The 15,869-nt window shown below is 43.1% G+C and overlaps 1 protein-coding gene across 4 annotated transcripts in view; it reads left to right on the top strand.

The window, feature by feature from the left end:
• The window catches only part of SEMA6A (semaphorin 6A), a 129,847-nt gene that overhangs the window by 87,496 nt on the left and 26,482 nt on the right, over positions 1-15,869 (top strand). For 2 of the 4 annotated variants that reach the window (XM_070374108.1, XM_070374111.1), the window contains exons 11-18: positions 2,966-3,097; positions 6,712-6,867; positions 8,268-8,444; positions 8,838-8,978; positions 9,065-9,145; positions 11,612-11,670; positions 14,360-14,380; positions 14,517-14,567. In XM_070374108.1, coding sequence (XP_070230209.1) covers positions 2,966-3,097; positions 6,712-6,867; positions 8,268-8,444; positions 8,838-8,978; positions 9,065-9,145; positions 11,612-11,670; positions 14,360-14,380; positions 14,517-14,567 — 818 coding nt within the window. The remainder of the gene's footprint in view (positions 1-2,965; positions 3,098-6,711; positions 6,868-8,267; positions 8,445-8,837; positions 8,979-9,064; positions 9,146-11,611; positions 11,671-14,359; positions 14,381-14,516; positions 14,568-15,869) is intronic. The other 2 variants (XM_070374110.1, XM_070374109.1) reach the window with 1 other exon arrangement.

Here is a 15,869-nt window from a genome sequence, read left to right on the forward strand (position 1 = left end):
CTACAGTCCATGGGGTCACAAGAGATGGACATGACTGAGCGACACCACCACCACCTCCATTGAGGATTTACAAATCATCAAACATTGTACTGAGAAATACTGAGTCTCAGCCCATTCATTCCTATTTTTGTATTTATTTAAGCTAAGACACTGAGCTATTAAATGACACACTAAAAACTGTCCCTGGAGCAGTGGACACATGTGGAGACTAACGCATAGAGGAAGAGGGACGCTGTGTTCCCTGGTACTCGGCTCTCCCAGCCCTAGCACTGTCCTGTGGAAATGATCTTCACTCTGGCCGTGGCCAAGAAATTGAAGTACATGTACTAGACTATGTACAATTCTGCCTGTTCTCTCTGATCTTCTGCTCAATCTTCTGATCTTCAAGACAATACACTGTCTTGTTTTGGATTATACTTTTTACAAAGACTTTGAAGAACCTGGTGAATGGCTAGATGATAGGAACATACATGATGAGACTGGAGGACAGCAGCTAGGAAAAAATGCCCAAGAACTGGGTAAAGTCCACAACAGAGCAAGCTGAAAGAGGAAATAACGTTCCTCAATTATACAGAGGGCGAGAATCAAGCATCCCCCATTGAAGACATAAGAAAACATAAACCTGTATTGCAGCAAGTATTTAGTTAGGTTTAAGTAAGTTGTGACCATTTTTAGACTTGAGAATTTTTAGACTTGAGAATAGAAAAGATGTAAAAATTCAGGCCTTAACTGCTTGTACTTTGGAACCCATGTATCTAGGAGTGTTGAAAAAGAAGACTGTTCTGGAAGATAGGAATGTAAGTGCCAGTGGAATTTCAGAGCACATTTCTAATTTTTTTTTAATGTTTTTTGAGAAAATGAGTTACATTGTGATTATAACAAAGTAGGAGATTCCTAAATATTACACATACTCCATTTAAAGAATTTTCTTTAAAGGTCCCTAGGAGACATTCAATAAGTGCATGCTAATGCAGTCTCAGAAACCATATTTGGTCAGTAAGATCAGAAAATGGCAAAAGTATGCAGACCAGTCTTCATCTATAAATGATAGTCCCTCTCTGATTACTCCCTCTGGTTTCATCCCTTTCCACCCCATTCTCCACACATTCCCACTCCATCATGTCAGGTTGTCTCAAATCCTTTAGGGGCTCCTCTTGCCCTGAAGATAAAGCCCAGCTCCCTTGTTGGCATGGCATGGAAGCCCATCATGGTCAGCTCCTCCTCCAGTGCAGAGGGTTGACTGAACCACTCACACCCTGCTGTCTTGCCCAGCCTGCTCCCCCAACCTGTCTGCTTGCCCACTGAGCCCCTGGGCATGCTCCAAGGCTCAGTTCCAATCACATTCCCTGGAACTCTGCATGTGCCTTTCATATATACTGCCTTTACCAGATGGTCTTGGAAAAGTTGCTGTTGTTATTATTATTATCACTGCTGTTGTTCCTTGCTGCCACACTGAATTATGAATCAGCTGAGAGCACGATTTGTTATTTACTGAGCATTCACTGCTTGAGATTGGGGATTCCATAAATATATGTTGAATGAACAGAAGATGGGAATAAAGGGAGGGGATAAAGTAGGGAAGAAAAAAGAAAGGATTTTACACATGATTCTAACATTAGGAAGATTATAAACCCTAGGGTATCTTTAGCAATTATGAAGTGCCTCATAAAATACTTCCAAATTTATCCTATTTTTCTTAATATTTAAAGTAAATGTGTACACCTCTTTTAGGAGAGCAAGATGTGAAAAGAGTCTTACAAAATTAAATAATGTTAGGGGCGCTAAAGTTTCAAAACAAATGGAGATCACTGTCTTATTATAGACTTAATATTGTGAATAATACACACACACACACACACACACACGCTACATACTTTAAAATTCATCCTGCCACTCTGTTTTAAATAAGCTTTCTAATCCTCCCCCATTTCTCACTTTCTTAGTAATACTTCAATAATTATTTTGTGAAATTAAAGGTGGCATAAAATTCTCCTAATCATACATGGAGTGTTTTCCATAGCTTTTCGACATGTGCAAAATCCAGGCCAAATCATTCTCTCTGCCCTGTATGAAGCTGATGCTGCCAAGCGCCTGTGTCTTGCCCTGGGTGCTTCTGTGTGCAGTGACCCACTATCTCAAAGCCTGATTCAAACTGTTGGCCAGCCAGTGCCTGAAATTTATTTGATCAAAATCAAGGAACAACCATAGAAACAAACACAGGTTCAAGCAGTGTACCTAGATGAATGAATAATTCATGTCTTCTCACCATTGATGAAAAACAACCCCAAAGTCCTTCCAGGAGTGCCAGGCAAGAATGTAATTATAGGTAGAGATTACTGATGTTATTATTTAGCACTTAATTGAGCATTTTATTTGCAAAGCATTGGTGCTTTAGAGATTTAAACTGTTTAGTCTTATGCAAATAAACAGGAAGTAAAATTGGCAGTGTCCAGTGATTAACATAAAATATGTTTGGGTTCCTCACACATACATTCTCACTACTGACGTCCTTGACTTGAGGAGCCAAATTCAGAGAAGGAATATGTGGACAGCAGGGACACTTTTACTTCAAACTTTTACCAATATCAGAGATGCAGAATGTTGTCCAAACATTTTATCTTTGGTTTAAAGACTGGTAATTAATTTCAGGGAATTCATGAAACTTGAAAATTACCAGGTCAACCATTCCTCCTTTATAAACAAAAGCAGTGCCAGACACAAGACCAAAAAAGGGTTTTTTCCTATGATTTTGCTTTAACTAGCCCTTTCTTTAAGACCAGTGAGGCAAATCTGATTTACTGGAACAGTCTCCTTATGCACTAGGGTCCCTTACATTTATACTGTTCAGAGTATGAACACTAAATTTCAACTGCCAGCACTAGGGAAGTTTCTTTGGTGTATGTTTTCCAAACTGCATGCGGAACTGTTGCATAAGTAACACTTTGTATGAAATGTCCCATCGCAGCATCCCTGGATCTGCAGTGTGTGCCTATGACATGCATGACATCGCCAATGTCTTTACTGGGAGATTCAAAGAACAGAAGTCTCCAGATTCCACATGGACACCAGTTCCTGATGAACGCGTGCCTAAGCCCAGGTACGTGCCCATGTTTATCAGGCTCTTTTAAATTTCCAGAAGTGGTGCAGTTAGCTCCCATGATGAGTATCTTGGGCTTCCCAGGTGGCACTAGTGGTAAAGAACTCTCCTGCCAATGCAGGAGACATAAGAGACATGGGTTCGATCCCTGGGTCGGGAAGATCCCCTGGAGGAGGGCATGGCAACTCACTCCAGTATTCTTGTCTGGAGAATCCCATAGACAAAGGAGCCCAGAGGACTGCAGTCCACAGGGCCACAAAGAGTCAGACACAACTGAAGCAACTTAGCACACACGCAATGAGCATCTTATCAACTGCACACCAGGGCCTTCCATGCGGGCAGATACAAATGCCAACACAAAAGAAAGGCCTATGAGGCCATTTACTTTCATTCCTTTAGCCAAAACGCCAAATTACCCAAGTTGTATTCAAAACAGTGACTCTCTAGTCTTTCACTTAGACTATATATCTGTGGATTATCCACTGTAATCCTTGGATGACAGGAGCCATCTGCCCCAGCAGCCCCAGTGGTCTATAGCTGAGGAAACTGAGGCCCAGAGAGGTACAGAGTGTGTTGTGCAAGCTCACCGATCTGGGGAGATGACTTCCACCACTCCTCCCTGCTTCCCTTCAGTTTCACGGAGACCCATGTCTTTCAGCCTTAATAAAATGTAAAATATAAACAGTGTTCGCTGGATTCTGTGACTAGACTGAATCACAGCTAATCCTGAGCTAAGGGCAGGTAGGGATCAGCAGGTGCAGTGGGCCATTATTAGGATGTCTCTGGTCTGAGGGTTCTAGTCTGTTTGGGGTCTGGATATACCATGGGTTCCCTCGTCCTCAAAACATGCCCCAAAAGTGCCTTTATGGGGAACCTATTGTCCAGAGACAATCTAGAGACTTTTGGTCCTGTGTAATTTCCATCAAATCTACACACTAAACCAGTCCAATACTTTGTCCACCTGATATGAACAGCCAACTCATTGGAAAAGACCATGATGCTGGGAAATATTGAGAGCAGGATAAGGGGGCAACAGAGGATGGGATAGTTGGATGGCATCACTGACTCAACAGATGTGAGTTTGAGCAAACTCCAGGAGATGGTGAAGGACAGAGAAGCCTAGCATGCTTGCAGTCTGTGGGGTCGCAAAGAGTCGGACACAACTGAGTGACTGAACAAAAAACCAGTTCATTCATTTCTCTAACTGGGACAGGATGAAACCCTCTCCCAGCCCTGTGCCTGCCCTCTTTATGTTTCACACGCGGCATACCTCCCTTTGTTGCTCAGTCACTCAGTCGTGTCTGACTCCTACAGCATTTGAAACCTACATTATGAATATACAGAAACAAACCTGTGTGTTAGCTTCCTCCACTTAATCTGTGGAAGGAAACCCAATGTCTTTTAAACTTTTTTGGTTTCCAACTCTTTCCTCCAACATCCAATTCCATCCCCCCAAAAGTATCTAACCCAATTCACTGAATTGAACGACCTTAGATAATATGAATCACTGTACCCAGGGCAGAAACCCCTATGATCCATCCTTTTTCATCCCCTGAACCATCTGGCATGTGCCTTCTCTGTTACTAAAGGAGAACAGGCTAATTGTAAAAAACATACTCTGGCAACCTCAGGCGAATTCTCAAAGGCTCTAAGTCAGATGGATTCTCTAAAGGAGTGCTGACTACCTTCCAGGCAAGCAGGACGCATACTTTAAGTGACTTTCCACTGGTCATCATTCCGCATGCTGGCCTGTCTCTCTTACAGACAGCAGGATGCTTTCCCTGGCTGGCTGGGTTAGTGCCATGAAAGCATGTGCCCAGGGCTAGATCCTGCCAGTGCTGTCAGGGTCCACTTTTCCCTCCTGCACCAGAGGGGCAGCCAGGAGTCTGGACAAGACTGGCGCTAATGTCTCCCTGATCTGACTTTGCTGAGATGTCCCTTGACTCCTGAAACCATGTCATTTCTTCTAGAAACCAATCTTCAGTGTCATTGTTCAGCGTGTTTTAAAATGACTTTTCAGACAAGAATTTCAGTGTAATTGGCTTTTCATGCCTACCCAAATCAAATGAAAGCAATAAAAAACAAAAGGTTCCCTGACCTCCTGGTAATGAGAATGGGTTATACTGAGTCTAGCAGGTAGGTTCAGTGGTAAAGAATCCACCTGCCAAGCAGGAGATGCAGGAGGGTTATACTGAGTCTAGCAGGTAGGTTCAGTGGTAAAGAATCCACCTGCCAAGCAGGAGATGCAGGAGGGTTATACTGAGTCTAGCAGGTAGGTTCAATGGTAAAGAATCCACCTGCCAAGCAGGAGATGCAGGAGGGTTATACTGAGTCTAGCAGGTAGGTTCAGTGGTAAAGAATCCACCTGCCAAGCAGGAGATGCAGGAGGGTTATACTGAGTCTAGCAGGTAGGTTCAGTGGTAAAGAATCCACCTGCCAAGCAGGAGATGCAGGAGGGTTATACTGAGTCTAGCAGGTAGGTTCAGTGGTAAAGAATCCACCTGCCAAGCAGGAGATGCAGGAGGGTTATACTGAGTCTAGCAGGTAGGTTCAGTGGTAAAGAATCCACCTGCCAAGCAGGAGATGCAGGAGGGTTATACTGAGTCTAGCAGGTAGGTTCAGTGGTAAAGAATCCACCTGCCAAGCAGGAGATGCAGGAGGGTTATACTGAGTCTAGCAGGTAGGTTCAGTGGTAAAGAATCCACCTGCCAAGCAGGAGATGCAGGAGGGTTATACTGAGTCTAGCAGGTAGGTTCAGTGGTAAAGAATCCACCTGCCAAGCAGGAGATGCAGGAGGGTTATACTGAGTCTAGCAGGTAGGTTCAGTGGTAAAGAATCCACCTGCCAAGCAGGAGATGCAGGAGGGTTATACTGAGTCTAGCAGGTAGGTTCAGTGGTAAAGAATCCACCTGCCAAGCAGGAGATGCAGGAGGGTTATACTGAGTCTAGCAGGTAGGTTCAATGGTAAAGAATCCACCTGCCAAGCAGGAGATGCAGGTTCAGTCCCTGGGTTGGGAAGATCCCCTGGAGGAGGAAATGGCAACCCATTCCAGTATTCTTGTCTGAGAAATCCCATGGACAGAGGAGCCTAGTGGCCTACAATCCGTGGGGTCGCAAAAGAGACGGACACGGCTTAGCAACTAAACCACCACAAAGCAGGTTACATAAGGCCAGCAACTTTCTGAACACCTTTGTTTTCTACATTTGTGAAAAAGTCAGCCCAGTTGTCTCCTTCTGTGGAACAAATGCCTCCAGAACTCCTAGCAGGGTTTTAAGACAGGCAGAGCAGTCCCAGGGACGTGCAAACGTCTCACTTGTTTCGAAACTCTCACTTGTTTCGAGTTCCATCACTGTGGGGTTTGTTTGTGTTTCTGGCGGAGAAACCCGGCTCCTCTCAGCCAAGGCTGAACCGTCCTGGCTCGGGCTTCTCTATGGAGCGCGGAGGCGGCCCCGAGGCAATCTAAGCATATTTTTTGGTGGCATTATGCATTGTTCAGCTTCCTATTCTCAGCCTCCAATCTATTCTCCCTCATGCGAGTTGCATAGAGAAGCAGTTCATTCAAAGAATTTGCCATAAAGCGTGATAGAAGCTCACTCCCTTTGTTTCTTTGTAGGCCAGGCTGCTGCGCCGGCTCCACCTCCTTAGAAAAATACACCACCTCCAATGAATTTCCTGATGACACCTTGAATTTCATCAAAACGCACCCGCTCATGGATGAGGCCGTGCCGTCCATCATCAACAGGCCATGGTTCCTAAGGACGATGGTCAGGTGGGTGTCAGGCAAACCGCATCCTTACTGGATTTCCCCTGTTCCCACCCACGATCATTGGACCTGTCATTGGTGGATCATGATTTGAAGTGCCACGAAGCCCTTCTGTCATCCTGGCCCGGGTTCAGTTCTGAAGTCCTGGGCAGTTGGGTGGATGCCACCAAACCCCCATAACCACATTCCCAGTGAAAACACAGTTCAGAGAGTTTCAGGCTAACTGGACCCAGACCAACAATTAGAGGAAGCAAAGATGTCTCCTTTACCTTAGCTGGTTAATTCCACGTGTGTTCAAGTAGAGGAGCGTGAAGACAATCAGTCAATGTATGTACACACCTGTTTGTTTGCTGTGGTTGCAAAACATACTGCAGATTCCATCTGAGCACTGTCTCTGAATTGTTAGCTGTCACAGCAGGCCTCCTTGACAGCTCAAACAGTAAAGAATCTGTCTACAGTGCAGGAGAACTGGGTTCAATCCCTGGGTCAGGAAGACCCACTGGAGAAGGGCATGGCAACCCACTCCAGTATTCTTGCCTGGAGAATCCCATGGACAAAGGAGCCTGGCAGGCTACAGTCCATGGGGTCGCAAAGAGTCAGACACCACTGAAGCAACTTGGCACGCACAAAATACTATAATGGTTCTTGCCCATAAGATGGAAACCATGGTACATAACTTGCAGAAGAGTCCATGTTTTCCCGTTCCTGCCACACTGCTTAAAGAGAAAAGGGTTTCCATGGACTGTTGAACTGCTCTGGGATTTTAGAGAAGATGCCATGTAAGACTTACCTAAGAGGCTGATAAGGACTAACGCTCTTTACCTTTGGCTTTAAATGAATTTTGTTTGGCTTATATACCCTTTTATTTATTAACAGTGCCATTCGCACTCTACCCCTTCCCCTATCCTTCAGAATTCTCAGCCCCTCTGTACACAATCCAAAATCTTCCCAACCTGACGTTTTGTTGACAAGTCTTGGCACCTCAGAGGAAGAGTGTGGAAAAATGGTAGCCAGAGCTTTTCTTTTCAGTATTCAGTGAAGCGTTAGTGGTTAGTGCGAAATATTCAATGAGTTCACTTATTTCTTCTCCTCTTCATAGGAGACATCAGTCTCTCCTCGTTGCTCATGGAAGGGATAATTGCTGAGTGGTTTCAGATGGTATGGCTACGTATTTATTATGTAACTTGGCCTCTGCACATACATACCTCTTTCCTCCCCTTGGAGCCATACTAATGCTCTACATATGGAAATAAAGGAGCAGAACAGCTTGAGAGCATTATTTATATGCATGTATTTTTCTTGAGGTTCTTACTAGAAAGCTCGATCGCAATTGTTTGAAGTGGAAAAGGGGGACACGTTAATGAAAGACCAACAAAGATGTAAAAACTGTGATCCTGTCATTTTAGATACCGCCTGACCAAAATCGCGGTGGACACCGCTGCTGGCCCGTATCAGAACCACACTGTGGTTTTCCTGGGATCGGAGAAGGGAATCATCTTGAAGTTCTTGGCCAGGACAGGAAACAGTGGTTTCCTAAATGACAGCCTTTTCCTGGAGGAGATGAGCGTTTACAATCCTGAAAAGTGCGTGGAATGTTTGGTTCTTTTCCTAGTACTTATTTGTCACGTTATTATCTTTTCCATTCAGAGAAAGCATGGTAGACTTTGATTTTATGCATTTTAGGTGACTTTTAGCATTATTTGTAAAAATCCTTTCATACATTAAAAGCATTATTTCCTCCTTGCTGCTAATGTGTGCGTTTATATAGGTAAACACATATATTGTGTATTTATGTGTATGTATGTGGGTGCACACATAAGGATCCATTGCTTCTTCAGTTAGATCAGATGAAGAGACCTAATCTCATAGGCTGGGGGCGGGGAGGTGGCGGGGAGGTGGCAGGTGGTGGCAGGAAGAAAAGAACTAACCCAAGAGAGACTATGAATGCCTTAGACTATCCTGCCTTAAAAATGTAGGTGCAGCTATGACGGAGTAGAAGACAAGAGGATCATGGGCATGCAGCTGGACAAAGCCAGCAGCTCCCTGTATGTTGCATTCTCCACTTGTGTGATCAAGGTTCCCCTTGGCCGGTGTGAGCGGCATGGCAAGTGTAAAAAGTACGTATTTGCCTCATTGATCATCGGATGTTCACGGTGCTTAGGGAAGAGTCCTAGGTAAGCTCACAGTCATTCTCTTCCTGCAGAACCTGTATTGCTTCCAGAGACCCCTACTGTGGGTGGGTAAAGGAAGCAGGTGCGTGTGCCCATCTGTCGCCCAGCAGCAGGTAAGGAGCCCGAGGCGTGGGAGAGTTTAAAGTGGCCTAAACGCAGGCTTGATTGTGCTCACACACAGCACTGCCGCTCGGCCTTCTGTGCACATACCTCATCATTGTGCCTGCCGGCCGATCTCCTTCCTTTCCCCATTTCATAGAATACCCCAACATCATACGTGGCAGACTTCCAATTGATTAATCATCTATCCTCAGACTGAGTAAAAACAGAGAAAAACAACACAGTGGACTTTAAGTATTCCCTGAGGAGAGGGACAAGAGGGTATATGCCTTGATCATCACAGTACAAGAACGGCAGAGAAAGGGAGCAAGAGGGTACCGATTAGGTTAGTGATGTGGCCTGTCCCAGCCATAGCAAAACTGGCTCCTGTAATTGACCATCCAGGGCTGAGAAGAAACTGCAGGGCATTTGTTAATAAGCAATGCATTTGTGCTGCAAGCATGTGTACACATCCAATAAACCTTTCTCCCGCACCACAGAACAGCTGACCCTATTCCTCATTAGGGAGTCAATCAATTCTTGGCATTTCTCCAGCAGATCAGCTAGATCAAGCCAGTCTACCACGCATGTGATTTTGGTGCTGAGAATTGTTACCCTGACTTCCAGTGCTTGGATGGTGTCAGTTCAAAGGCTTTATGCTTTTACTTCTGTGGATTTGAAATCCAAAATAACATTTGGAGAAATATTCAGTGCATGTCCTCGACAGGTTATGGCATTTGAAGGAAAAAGCCAGATGCCAGCACAGTTCTTTCGTAGTCATTTCTTCACTTCCCCCAATCCACCAGGCAAAAGGAATTATCCTCCCAACACAATGGGAGAGCCCCCTCTCCCATTTGAGAATACCAAGTTAAACAGATAGAAGGACAGCTGATTGACCACCACCTGCATAATTTGAGGGAAAGTATTCCCATAACAGAGCTGATGAAAACTGTAAAGTCTGACCTGGAAATCTGGCTAATGCAAAGGGTTGACTCACCATGCAGTATTAGATCAGCTTTGCAAGTAGCAATATTGACAGACTACAGGGTGAGAGCTTTATAGCTTTTCACGGGGTCCTTGAAGTGAAGGAGGAAGGATCACAGAAGTGCACAGTGAGGGAAGCTGAGAAATGGCCTATCTCCTTTCTTTAGTCAAGGTGTAACAAAGGTAATAAGACTGAATTTTAAGAATCATTTTTAAGTCAGCATGAGAACTCAACTGTTCAAAACATGTGCAACTCTCCTTGGAACGTGGCCTCAGGACCGGGTGAATCCTGGCTTTCATTACAGCTAGAAATCTTTATCCTTTGAGGCTGAATTTGATTTTTGACACAGCATAAAAACACTAGAAATGAACACGGCAGATTATTAGATCAAGGTGTGACTGTCAAAGTAGTTTTCCGAGATGGCTCATAAATAAACTCTGAAGGCAGTTGCAAAATCAGAGTTTTGAGTATGTTGCAGAAAGAAGAGCAGAGTTCCCCCCAAAAAAACAAGACTCCTTTGGACTATTCCAGTGTGTTTATTTAAAAATCAAATTAGATACTATTAAGATCAGTTCTTTTGGGGTATAGAGTTTATGCAGCCCAAAGGTGACCTGCTGCTGCTGCTAAGTCCCTTCAGTCGTGTCTGACTCTGTGTGACCCGTAGACGGCAGCCCACCAGGCTTCCCTGTCCCTGGGATTCTCCAGGCAAGAACACTGGAGTGGGTTGCCATTTCCTTCTCCCATGCATGAAAGTAAAAAGTGAAAGTGAAGTCGCTCAGTCATGTCCGACTCTTAGCGACTCCATGGACTGCAGCCTACCAGGCTCCTCCGTCTATGGATTTTCCAGGCAAGAGTATTGGACTGGGGTGCCATTGCCTTCTCCAAAAGTGACCTAGTGGACTTGAAAGAAGAGTGAACCTGTAGAGGAGCATGACAGCAATACTCCTGAAGACTGGATGTGGGGCCAGGTGTGAACAAAATACCCACATAGTCTCAGCAAAACACACCACCGTGTTCTGTGTCCTTTCAGAGGCCCACTTATAGCCACCAACCGCTGTGAACACTTTGCTATACAAAGTTATTTCTAAACAAAGAAATAGATAAAGGTCTAGGAAGGCAAGAGTTGGGGTGAAAGAGAAAGGGAGAGAGGAAAATGCTTCTGGATGTTGGTTAACATTTAAACTTTTCAGATGTTTCAAAAATGCTCAGGGCATTAGCAGCAAAGAGTGATATAGGTAATCCACAAACTTGTTTACCCCCTGAATAAAACCTGAATTGACTGCCCAAACCATGGCTTCTCCTTGGAGATTCACAAAGGACTCATTTCTATAAACTTCGGAGATAAATTTTCAAGCTGTTTTATCTACTTCTTTTTATACCTGGCACTCAGTTTTTCAAACCGTGTTAGTTGCTTTAGTGAAATTTAAGATGCATGCTGGAATAAAGACTCATATCATTGAATCTGTTTCTATCTTCTCCTTCCTTCCTTTTGAAGACTGACTTTTGAACAGGACATAGAGCGTGGCAATACCGATGGCCTGGGGGATTGTCACAGTAAGTGGAGTTTTTTTATCCATGCTTGTTTTGGGATATTTAGTCGATAAAAGATGCTTTTATAGAATGGCCTAGAAACATGACCCCACATGTGAAATTGAGTGCAGCTGCCTCTAAAACATGCAAAAATAACATAAATCACCTTCTAAATATCAGAGAAAATAGTGTCTTTTGAAGCCAGAGTTGTCAGTGCTGTTGCTGAAAATGCTGGCACCTAGCTCGTTATCATAAATGCGAAACAAATTCACTCTTGAGGATGAACCTGTAGCAGCACAGTCAGCTGTATCAGCATTTCCACTTAAAAACCAGTTTTACCAAGACAACACTGTAAAGCAATTTTCCTCCAATTAAAGAACAAAAACTATTAAAAAAAAAGCCAAAACACCACTAGTCTTGTTGTCTTTAAAAATACAATATTGGCATAATCTTTAGACAAATGATTAAAAAGGTTGATCACTGAACTCTGTTTTTTTAGTTGAATGGGACTATTTTCTTGAACATATCGATGAACAAAAGTAATTATTTTTTAATTAGACTTACATTTATTACCATTTGCAATAAAAACAAATATTCAGAAAGAACACACTAAGTACAAAGTGATTCAAAATACCCTTTTTATAAGAACTGACCTACTATGCTAAATCTCAGGGTGCATTTCAAAAGTTATTCAGTTCAGTCGCTCAGTCAGGTTCAACTCTTTGTGACCCCATGAACTGCAGCACACCAGGCCTCCCTGTCCATCACCAACTCCCAGAGTTTACCCAAACTCATATCCATTGAGTCAGTGATGCCATCCAACCATCTCATCTTGTCATCCCCTTCTCCTCCCGCCTTCAATCTTTCCCAGCATCAGGGTCTTTTCAAATGAGTCAGCTCTTCGCATCAGGTGGCCAGAGTATTGGAGTTTCAGCTTCAACATCAGTCCTTCCAGTGAACACTCAGGACTGATCTCCTTTAGGATGGACTGGTTGGATGTTAATATTTTAGTTAGAACTTTATATAAAGGATCCTAGTCAAAACTCTGCCCAGCTGTTCAGTGATCTGATTAATATCCATATTCTCTTGAAAATGCTTTATTAACACTAATTTAGAGAATAATGCCATACCCTTGAAAAATGTTTAGTTTGCCATGTTTCAAAACGTTGTATGTGATGAATTTTCAAGAAGCTTGTATTCAGAATGGCACCAGAAATAGCTCCTAGGGGAATGAAACTGTATTACTTCTGATACTTGATTCGATAATGAAAATCATGGATATAACTCTCCATCTTTGAGCCATGAGTCCTGAAATGACAGACTCTAAGGTGCCATTTAATACCTTTTCTGGAGAAGAGACATAATTAAATAAAGAGGGCTACAGACAGCCTCATTTCCAAATTCTTGGTCATATATATTTTTGGTTTGCAAATATATATTGGCAAAAGCTCCTTCCTTTGTCTTTTTCTTACTACGTCCTCACACACAACATCTGAATTAAGAAGTAGACATAGGAGACAGTGGCATCACCGAAAGATCTGTTAGGTGTGTACAGCGAAACAATGTGATGTTTGACTGGTGGACCTTAGTCAAGTTGGCGCTTTCCAGTGCCATTTTTAGGGAAGCAGGCTTTGGTCTGTATGTGTATCTATGTGAGTGAACTTAATTAGCTGACGTCAGTGAATATTTTCTTCATATTTTTATGAGTTGATGATAAAGGCATCTGTAGAAAAAACAGGGGTATCGATATGGATTGAATAGGTGCACACATGAAATGTGGGGACGTGTTACGGGCTCTCTGAGGCGTCAACGTTCACAGGTTCACACCGCACCCGGGTCCCAGGGCGGGGCTCAGGGCAGGCCTTCAGGTCCGAGGCCGGAGATTCACCCTTCGGTCTCGTGTTCCCCATAACCTGACACGCATTCCCATTGAGGCATATAGGGTGCCTGCTCCAGGCAGGGTAGTGACTTTTCCAGTGCTGTCTCTCGTCCTGGGCGCTCACTGGAGCACGACTACTTCTGTTAGTTGTTACCTAGTCACATAGGCATTCACAGGACTTAGACATCTGGTGCACGGTGACTCTCGCACAGAAGTTTCAGGGGAAATGAGGAAACCATAAAGAGCCAGTATCAGAGGCTGAGGAGCAGGCTGAGTGACCCAGTGACATGACCCAGATACACAGCACATATATGCATGCGTGCATGCACACAAACAGGATGGTGTCTCTATGTGTGATTTTCATTTTTGTTCATTTCCTAACTTAAACCCCTGCTGAGGTCAGAACATTGTGATATCGGACAGTTCCTCACAGGACAGTTGGGAGGATGAAATGAGAGAGACTGTAAAGAACAATTGCTTCATAAGTGTGGTCCAGAAGTGACTCATCTTATCCATGTACAAGTCCCTCCTGATGGAGCAGGGCTTATGTATAATCGCAGTTACCCTTCTCTGCACTCACGCTTGCTTTTTCTCTGCCTCTTGGCAACAAAGGCATGACTTTGAGGAAGCCCACTTGGTAAAGAGACACAGGGATATGAAACTGAACCAAATATGAAGCATCTTCCGTAACCAGCAGAAACTAAAAAGCACTTTCTTAGTCTAGGCCTTGTGTGTTAGCGCAGCTCTGTATCAGCTCATTCCCACTGGTTACAAAAGTCACATTGAGCAGAGTGTTAAACGTTAAGTAACTCACTCCTCCCTTTTGTCTTTCAGATTCCTTCGTGGCACTGAATGGTAAGGAAGATGTTACTGATAATTTAATAGCAATGGAAATCTATTTGTGAAATCCTATTTCACTAACCCTCTTGAGTATTTCCGAATCTTATGTTTCTTTTTCAATTAACTTTTAAATTCTCATTATTTTTTATAGACATTTCAACTCCTCTACCAGATCATGAAATGTCTTACAACACAGTATATGGTCAGTTTATGGTTTTGCTTTGTTTTCTTATTCTTCGAGCCACTCATCCTGTGGTAGTTTCGAGTTTTCATTCCTAAACATCATGGACCAGATCCTTTGCTACTTCAGGGCCCCAATTCACTAAAATTATTCATAGCTTTCATGATGCTTCAAAAATTTCTCTACATATATGAGACAACTGACGTGTGAGAATGAGTCTTACATTTTTAATCCACGTAACATGAAATATGCCAACCTTAGGGAATTTGGTGAATGCATTTAATGAGTTCTTGAGGGAGAAGAAATTGCTTTTGGACATAAGTACATCCAAGATAAAAGAACAGTGCTTATAAGTAATAGGCCACAGCTCCTTACCTGATAGATGGTACCATTCCTCAAAATGCTGACTTTCAGAACAACATCCTCTGCAGGAAAACCCATACAGAATGCAGATACCAAGTTCTTAACAGGCAAAACTTTACAATATAGCCATCAAAATTTAATCATACATGGAGTATGAATTTGTAGACCTATCATCAGTGATTATTTCTTTAAATGTATATAAGGAAGAGTTACGCAGTCGAAATGATGTGCAAACAGGATCTATCCCATTGTTCCTCCTCTGAAATACAGACAGTACACTAAATAAAGCCCGTAAGTCCATAAACAGATATTCTGAGCTCTTTATAAGGAAAGTTAATATGTAGTTGAAATGTTCCAGTTCTTTTTCTCAAAGCTTCCCCAAATGTTTATTAAGGTAAACTATTCATGTGGGTTTTTTTTTAAAGATAATGAACAGCACATATGTAATGGCAAATTTAAGCTTCTGTATTATAATGGGGACTACAAATTTCATTGATATGCAGACATTTTATCAGTTTTATGTTTTGAAATACATAACAGTAACAGCTCCAGGTCAGTCTTTCAATGTCAAGGTAGGTAACAGAGGAAGAGAACAAAAGAAAGGAAAGAAAAAAGAGGGAGGAAAAGAAAGCAAGGTAGATTTAGGATTCAGAAAAACAGCTCCTAATGGCTACAAATGTGTTTAACAGCTCTGTGGAAACTGTCACTCCTGTGTCTAACTAGCATCAATAAAACGCCTCTTTGAAAGTCGTAAAGTTTATCTTATAAATGGCGGCTGTACAGATACAGAAAACAACACCCAGTCTCTCCTGTCATGAAGTGAGGCAGTGTGGAGTCAGTGAGCCCACTGAATTCATCGACCTTTAACCTTCTCTCATCTCCGATTCAAGCCAGAATACTGAACCCCAGCAACTGGGAGAAACATTCCTCAGGAGGCGAGTGTCATGTAGCTCAGTGTGC

Source organism: Bos mutus, chromosome 7 (genome assembly GCF_027580195.1).
Source record: "Bos mutus isolate GX-2022 chromosome 7, NWIPB_WYAK_1.1, whole genome shotgun sequence".
Classification (NCBI taxonomy): Eukaryota; Metazoa; Chordata; class Mammalia; order Artiodactyla; family Bovidae; genus Bos; species Bos mutus.